Source organism: Bombina bombina, chromosome 9, assembly GCF_027579735.1.
Source record: "Bombina bombina isolate aBomBom1 chromosome 9, aBomBom1.pri, whole genome shotgun sequence".
Lineage (NCBI taxonomy): Eukaryota > Metazoa > Chordata > Amphibia > Anura > Bombinatoridae > Bombina > Bombina bombina.
The window spans coordinates 234,669,404-234,677,864 of record NC_069507.1 but is presented as its reverse complement, the minus strand read 5'-3'; the positions used below and the strand labels follow the sequence as shown (position 1 = coordinate 234,677,864).

General features: G+C 38.4%; 1 protein-coding gene across 1 annotated transcript; it reads right to left on the bottom strand.

The window, feature by feature from the left end:
* Positions 1–6,632: 6,632 nt before the first annotated feature.
* Positions 6,633–8,165, bottom strand: LOC128640517 (actin filament-associated protein 1-like 2). The gene is given in 3 exon segments (XM_053692992.1): positions 6,633–6,686; positions 7,250–7,372; positions 7,959–8,165. Coding segments are annotated over 3 exon segments (384 nt in total).
* Between the last annotated feature and the right edge of the window lie 296 nt (positions 8,166–8,461).

The following is an 8,461-nucleotide window of genomic DNA, read 5'->3' as shown; positions in this document are numbered from 1 at the left end:
GTGGCTTCGGCAGTGGGGAAGCTACAGACATAAAGCCCAAGCAGCAGTCTGAGTCTGATCTGAGCTCCAACATCGTTCTGGCAAAGTCGGCCCCAACCTTTACGGCACAGGACTCAGGGACATCAGGAGGCAACATATTCAACTCTGCTCCTAGACTGGGGCCTGGGGAGGTCACACATGCGGCTCCAAATAATACAAAGAGCCATAGTCAATCGAGTGGTCCCATGCCACTTAAACCTGGACAATACCATCGGCTGGATTGTGTTGACGAGACCCAAAATGAAAATCTGGTAAGAGAAAATTATCTAAGATCCTTCAACCTTCTACCCCAGCACCACTCCCAAGGCTTTAGTGACCACATATGGGACACTGGGACAATATTCACACCTCTGCGAAATACGCCCGGACTTAGAAGTATGGCATGGGTTTTTCACTAGCACATAAAGTTTATTAACTGCTAAGAGAGAGTCATAAAGTCATTTTGGACTGTTTGGTTACACTGCTACTTGCAAAATACTTGTGCTAATTTTTAATTTCTGTCTGTTTGTTTTTTGATGCACCAGGATGTTATACTATTGGGGGAGAGACGCAAGTTTATATTGCTAGGCGATCTTGCTTTTGCTACTACACAGAGGTTCCTTTACCATCAAAATGGCCTACTTCCCGCGGTTTGCGGCCGAAACCAAGGGGGGGGGCTAAATATGCCGCTGTAAAAGTATGGGATCTGTATTCGCCTAGAAATGCTCAGTCTAGTAAATATGTGCTGTTTAAATATCTACCCCTACTCCATCACGCTTTTGCAATATGTATATCGTTTTGTAGTTTAAATTTTTTCTTCATCTCATTTGGTAGACACTGCTAATATCATAATGCCCTTAGATATAACCACATGGTCTACGGGGGGTTTAGGGGGGGACCCCTGTGAGAGACATACTATAAAATAAAGATAAAACAAGGGTCTCTTGAAAGAAACATCGCTGTCTCCATATATCCGAAAGTCATTTTCTCCTTAAGAACACTAGAGCACTTAATTTCCTTTCCCTGACAGTTGAAAGCCCACATGCACAAAATTGCTTATAACTCCCATTTAAGGAATAAATTATAGTAAGCATCTTAGTCGTTTTATTGACTACACTTCCCAAACCAAGCAGTTTTCAGTTCTATATTCCAACAGAGGTTGACTTGTATCTTTTTTCATATATTATGGTTCATGCTTAAATGTCATTTTGTGTTAATGTTCAATTTTGATGAGTGGGGACCTGGTTAGGACCCTGGCATCCTCTATCCTTAAAATGCAAACTTTCTCCTACTATGTTAATTACAGGGATGCCTGTTTTTTGTTTGTTTTTTTTGTTTGTATTTTATGTTCTATTTTTACACCCCTATACGAACTTATTTATTAATAAAGGGTCCAAGAGTGATCCAAAGTGATATGAAGAGGGGAGAAAAATGAAGGGGAAGGTTATGTTATTCTTAATTATTCTTTGTTTTTGGTGCAATGTATGCTCTCAAATATGCCATAAATATTTGTAATGAGTAATGTACCATTTCATTTATGTTTGTAAACTCCCTTACCTTCAATAAAAAAAAAAAAAAAAAAAAAAAAAAAATTGCAAAATTGTTTAAAATTACATTATCTGAATCATGAAAGTTTATTTTGGACTAGACTGTCCCTTTAAATACACATTTGAAACAGCTACAGATGTTAGTAGAAGCATTTAAAGCGTGCTGTTTCTATCATAGGATGCAACAATACGTCTGCTAAAAGATAGCGGCGCCCGGTATAAAGATACAGAGCTTTACCTACTGGTTTCTGTAATGGGTAAAAATGAAAAAAAGCATCAGCTTTAAAGAGCTGCAGACACAAGAGGAAAACCAATAGCGGTAATCATGTTACTGTACTTGTACCCAGAAGTTAACGGCGCTTTAAAATATATTTATTTAATAACAAAGTCTGTGCTGGTTTGCAACTGATCATGGTCCCATTGTACATGTCTGATTTTAAACTGGTAAAAAGCCGTTTAGCATTAAAAAAACAACAACAAAAACAAACATAAGGTCAGCAATATCTGGACTGGAAATGCAGTGCTACAAATAAAAAACAGAAGAATACATAATTAATAATAATATTATGTGTGTGTATATATATATATACCCCCAAAGGTGTGACAAAAGAAACTGACATATTGCACTTAAAGGGACAGTCAAGTCCAAAATAAACTTTCATGATTCAGATAAATTGCATGATTAAGGGAGGTTTGCTCCCGAAACGTTGCTGTCTTTGTGCTCAATAAATAATTGAATACCACACTTTGCTGCCATCCTTCTTTGGACTTTTCTTGATTAAGATAGGGCATGACATTTTAAACAACTTTCCAATTTACTTTAATCACCAATTTTGCTTTGTTCTCTTGGTATTCTTAGTTGAAAGCTAAACCTAGGTAGGCTCATATGCTAATTTCTTAGACTAGACCTGAAGGCCGCCTCTAATCTGAATGCATTTTGACAGTTTTTCACCACTAAAGGGCATTAGTTCATGTGTGTCATATAAATAACATTGAGCTCAAGCACGTGAAGTTACCTAGGAGTCAGCACTGATTGGCTAAAATACAAGTCTGTCAAAAGAAATGAAATAAGGAGGCAGTCTGCAGAGGCTTAGCTACAAGGTAATCACAGAGGTAAAAAGTATATTATTATAACTGTGTTGGTTTTGCAAAACTGGGGAATGGGTAATAAAGGGATTATCTATCTTTTTAAACAACAACAATTCTGGACTTATAGACTTTCGATTGAGCGCTAATATCTTACTTTCAACTTGTTATATCAGCACAAAAATAAGTGCTATTGATTTAACTTGATTGGTATTAGGGTTCTATAACGTTAATATGTGTGCCCTTTTTACATTTCTGCAGTGTTTGTGTTTAGCTGTAATTTTCCTCTTACTCATTTACTGTACCCACACATATTATATACCGTTTTTCTCGCCATTAAATGGACTTTCTAAAGATACCATTATTTTCATCATATCTTATAATTTACTATAATTTTTTTTTATAAAATATGTGGAAAAAATGGAAAAAAACACACTTTTTATAACGTTGACCCCCACAATCTGTTACACATCTACAACCACCAAAAAACAACCAAAATAAATAGTTTCTAAATTTTGTCCTGAGCTTAGAAATACCCAATGTTAATATGTTCTTTGCTTTTTTTGCAAGTTATAGGGCAATAAATACAAGTAGCACTTTGATATTTCCAAACCATTTTTTTCCTCAAAATTAGCAATAGTTACATTGGATGACTGATATCTGTCAGGAATCCCTGAATATCCCTTAACATGTATATTTTTTTTTTTAGTAGACAACCCAAAGTATTGATCTAGGCCCATTTTGGTATATTTCATGCCACCATTTCACCGCCAAATGCGATCAAATAAAAAAAAAATCGTTCACTTTTTCACAAACTTTAGGTTTCTCACAGAAATTATTTACAAACAGCTTGTGCAATTATGGCATAAATGGTTGTAAATGCTTCTCTAGGATCCCCTTTGTTCAGAAATAGCAGACATTTATGGCTTTGGCATTACTTTTTGGTAATTAGAAGGCCGCTAAATTCTGCTGCGCTCCACACTTGTATTATGCTCAGCAGTGAATGGGGTTAATTAGGGAGCTTGTAGGGTTAATTTTAGCTTTAGCGTAGTGGACAACCCAAAGTTTTGATATAGGCCCATTTTGGTATATTTCATGCCACCATTTCACCGCCAAATGCGATCAAATTAAAAAAAACTTTCACTTTTTTACTAACTTTAGTTTCTCACTAAAATGATTTACAAACAGCTTGAGCAATTATGGCACAAATGGTTGTAAATGCTTCTCTGGGATCCCCTTTGTTCAGAAATAGCAGACATATATGGCTTTAGCATTTCTTTTTGGTAATTAGAAGGTCTCTTTAGTGTAAAGATCAGCCTCCCACCTGACACATCCCACCCCCTGATCCCTCCCAAACAGCTCTCTTGCCTCCCCCACCCCACAAATGTCCCCGCCATCTTAAGTACTGGCAGAAAGTCTGCCAGTATATAAAAAAAAAATTGTCTTTGTTTTTTAAAATTATATATTTTCTGCAGTGTAGGATCCCCCCTTACCACCCAACCTCCCTGAGCCCCCCCAAACAGCTTTATAACCCTCCCCCTTTCACTATTTGGTGCCATTTTGGGTACTGGCAGCTGTCTGCCATTACCCACTTTTCAAACTAATGTGCATTTTTTTAAATTAAAAATGTTATTTTTCTGTAGTGTAGCTGGCCCCCCCTCAATACCCCCTCACCCTCTCCCAGATCCCTTTTTTTAAACATAATTCCCCCCCCCTCTCCCACTCCCACCACCCGCTCCCACCAACCCCACAATTGGTGCAGATCGCGGGGGCGCGCACACACACGCGTGCGCGCCCCACGCCCCCCTTTCTGCACGCTCCTGCAGGCAGCGGGGGACTAATCCGCTGGAAGTTTCCCAGCGATGGGCCGGCCACCTGCCTCCCTGCAGCTGCTTCCACCCACCAACGATCGGCACCATCGCTGGCCGATGCAGATTGGGCCACAGAGTGTGCCAAAAAAGGTATTACAGTGATGCCTCATTATCGAGGCATCACAGCAATACCTTGAAAGCACCTGGAAGCGATCAGGATCGCTTCCAGCCGCTTTAAAACCCTAACGTCGTACAGGGTACGTTGCTGGTCTTTAAAGACCAGTTTGTGTAAGACGTACCCTGTACGACGTGTGTCATTAAGGGGTTAATTGAGTCTTAAGAAGTGCCTGCAATGTAAACTGCTCATTAAAGGGACATAAAACAGTATGAACTAACATAAGTTTCTAAATATATAATGCAGCCAAAGCTTGCCTGCAAAATGGTTTCTGTTTTAACCCCCATTGACCCCTTTAATTCAGGCATAGTTTTGTTTGCAGCAAGCTCCCCCCTGGGCATTTCCATAAATGGAAAGTGCTATCCAGGTCATATCTTCTGCATAATGCACTTGTGCACATGCAATGTAAGGGGCAGAGTCACATGGCACCTGACTAAAGCAGGGCACAGTATAATGCTGAAGCTTTCACAAAGCATGTGACATTATCCCCATGGAAACGAGCAAGCCTCTTGGCAACAAACAATAGCAATAGCCTGCTGTCCCTCCTCAACCCCCCCTTGCTTGTATAAGGAATTATCCTCACATGCACACTTTGTTTTATGATACCACAAGGTTTGGAGTAGGACACTGATAATGGGGGTTGAGCAAGCTACACTTGGCAACACTAAAGTGTAAGTCATTTTGCAGATTTTTTTAAATTTTATTTAAATACTAATAAGCTTTTTTTCCACACTTTTTTCACACACTGTTTTACCTCAGTTAACCCTTTTATAATATGCACATAACTCAAAATGTTTTATGGCACTTTAACAGTGTATAAATAGTTACATTTTATATAGTACAAATAAAAATTTGTATTTTTTGATTGAAGTCGCTGTTTTGAGGAATAAAATGGCCACTGTATGTTACAAACACAGTTTTTCATTTTTTTTTAAACCCCATACAACCACAAAAACTGTGACTTTCACCAACACTTTCCCTTCCTCAAAGTAAAAAAACTATCCTATTAAAAATATAATTAGGAAAATAGAGCAATCACAAATTACAACATAATTCCTTTATTTAATGAAGGTGCTACTAAAAGAACCTAAAAACATAGTTACCATAGTTACATAGGCAAAGCTGTAGTCCCATATACATGGGGGGAACAACAAAAACATTTTATTGCAGGTTATATTAAAGTTTGCTTTGCCCTTTTCTTTCTTTTTTATATAAAGAAATTAGAAACACATTTAAACAAGAAAAACATTCACAGTTATTTTGAAGAACAGTCTGGACAGAAACTTTTATACATATTTTCTTAATACTGTGTGATGACCAATGGTCTTACTTAAAGATGAAAAAAAATAACTTCCCTGATTTCCTGTATATCTACAGTCTGCATAGACTCCCTCTCCAATATAAGCCCTTCATTTTTTTTAAAATCACAATTTTGTTTTTCTAAGTTAATGATACTTGAAACAAAGCTTCCTGAAGGCTCTTTTACGATGCTTATATTTGCTATGACAATCTAGTATAAATAATTACATCAATATAAAACAGTTTTTTATTTCTTCTTATATACATAAAGTGGGACCGCACCTTTAAGACATCTGGGGGAAAAATGGTTAGGTTAACAAGCTCAACACAGTTGGGCCTGATTGGCTGGCTTCAATAGCAATGTAAATTCCTTGGTCAGTTTCCTAATCCTACAATTTGAGGAGGTTAGTGGTGAGACAGGTTATTGGTCCAGAAATGTAACCAGTTGCCCAGTCTTGTTTCTCAAACAGATCTGTTGCAACAAAGCCACTGGAAAAGATTTGGCTGAAATGTAAATGTAGTGACCCAGGACAGTCGCTAGTTCATCACAAGACCAGTAACTGGCAGCAGATGATTTACACAGGTCCAGGCTTCAGGCTGATTTCATACAGGCACTTCAGCACCAAAGTTGTTTTTTTTGCAGTTTGGTCTGATAAATAAAGGTAATGGAATTGCTGGCCAAAAAGTCAACACTTATCAGTCCATAAAAAAATTCCATGGTTTTCTAACTTGCCCCTTTCTTCTCCATTCCTAAAACAGAAACATAAAAAGGTCAACACAAATGTTCTTTAGTTCCATAGTAGTATCTTATACACATCTCTCTTGGGATGAACTAAAATGTACTATACTTTTGGAGGAGGTTCATCTGCAACCTCTTGCACTACAAGATAGAATGGTATCTGCAAATGCTGAGCTGATGTTCTCAATAGTATCATTACGAACACGCAATATGGCACGTTCTGACTAATTATTGTAGCTGCAAGATCAATGACTGCTATTTTGTGGCTGAAATGTATCAAGCAAGATATAAACTATTTATAGGCAGCTCAGTGTGACATCCAACTGCAAGAATGTTACAGTTGACTATCTTGATACAAGATAAATTCTGATACATTTTGGTTTTAAAGGTAAGGTAATTCCCTTGTATACCAATGAAGGTTCCAACACATTGCAAAGCTCAGTGTCAACCAAGTGATTAACTTAAGTGTGTCTCCAGGCGGAACTGTTGGTCTTGATACTGCTGTGGGGATAAAGATCCATGGAAGAGCATCTATATGATAAGCAGCATTCCCAGATCTTAGCCGTGTGCTCACCTTTGCTTTCTGTAAGACGGTGCCTTTTCCAGTGGCCATGATGGATAAAGGTCTGTTCTTCAGCGCCATTGCTGCATTTACTGGAGAAGCATCAGGTGCATGTGTCGGGCTGCTGTTCTTTACCTGAGTAAGAAAAATTAAAAAAAATCAATAGTTAAATCTGTCTGGAGCAATCTTAAGAGAGCTGGGCCAGCTGTTTTTCAGTACCTCTGTGCTTATATGGGAATGTTATTAAATATCTAAAACAGTGGTCCTCAAATATTATCAGACTTGAGGACCACACTTGGCAATGCTAATTTCTATCTTGGCACATCTTGTTGTAATAGGGATTGTAGATTATGGGAATACGGTTATGGCGGTGATTGCCTAGGGATTATTATTATAGACATTATTATAGTTTTATAGACATAATAGATTAAACCTACACAGATTGTATCACACAGAAATGTACAGTAATTATCACTTTCCTATTTACATTTGAGACAAAACACAACACATGCTTTTGTTTTTTTAGTAAAACATGAAATGACACAAAAAATATATGTCTGGTTCACACAGACAGCACACTGTTACCAGCTAAAGAGTAGTGTGTATGTATTTGCAGATAGGCAGCAGTAGAGGAGTAGAGTTGGTAGGAAAATGAGATGCTACTTTGTGTCCCCAGGTCTTAGACTGGAGAACTCTATTATAGATTCTCACTGATACTTACACTGGGCATGATGTCCAGGTGTGCAGTGTCAACAGCTGTCCCCAGGGTCACTGGTCAGACTCTGCTTTTCTCAGATTCTCCTTCACCTTCCATTATACTCAACTCCCAGGTCACTCTCCGGCTTTCCTTTTCTTTACATTCATCATCTTTGATTCTCACCTTCTCCTCCAAGCCGGGTAAAAGAGATTTATCTGACACAAGACACATCAGACCATTGGATTATTGCTAAGTCAATTTTATGTATTCAAATTAATATAAGCAATTAATCACTGACTTGCAAAAGATATACACAAACATAAAACATGGGGGCCGATTTATCAATGTCTGTCCGACATGCTATGCTGTAGCGTGTCTGGTGAACTGCTAGTGCAATGCTGCCCCTTTCAGATTCGCGGCCAATCGGCTACTAGCAGGGGGTGTCAACCAGCCCGATCGTATAGGATCGGGCGGATTGCAGACCGCAACCTCAGAGGCGGCGGGCCAGTTATGGAGCAGTGGCCTGA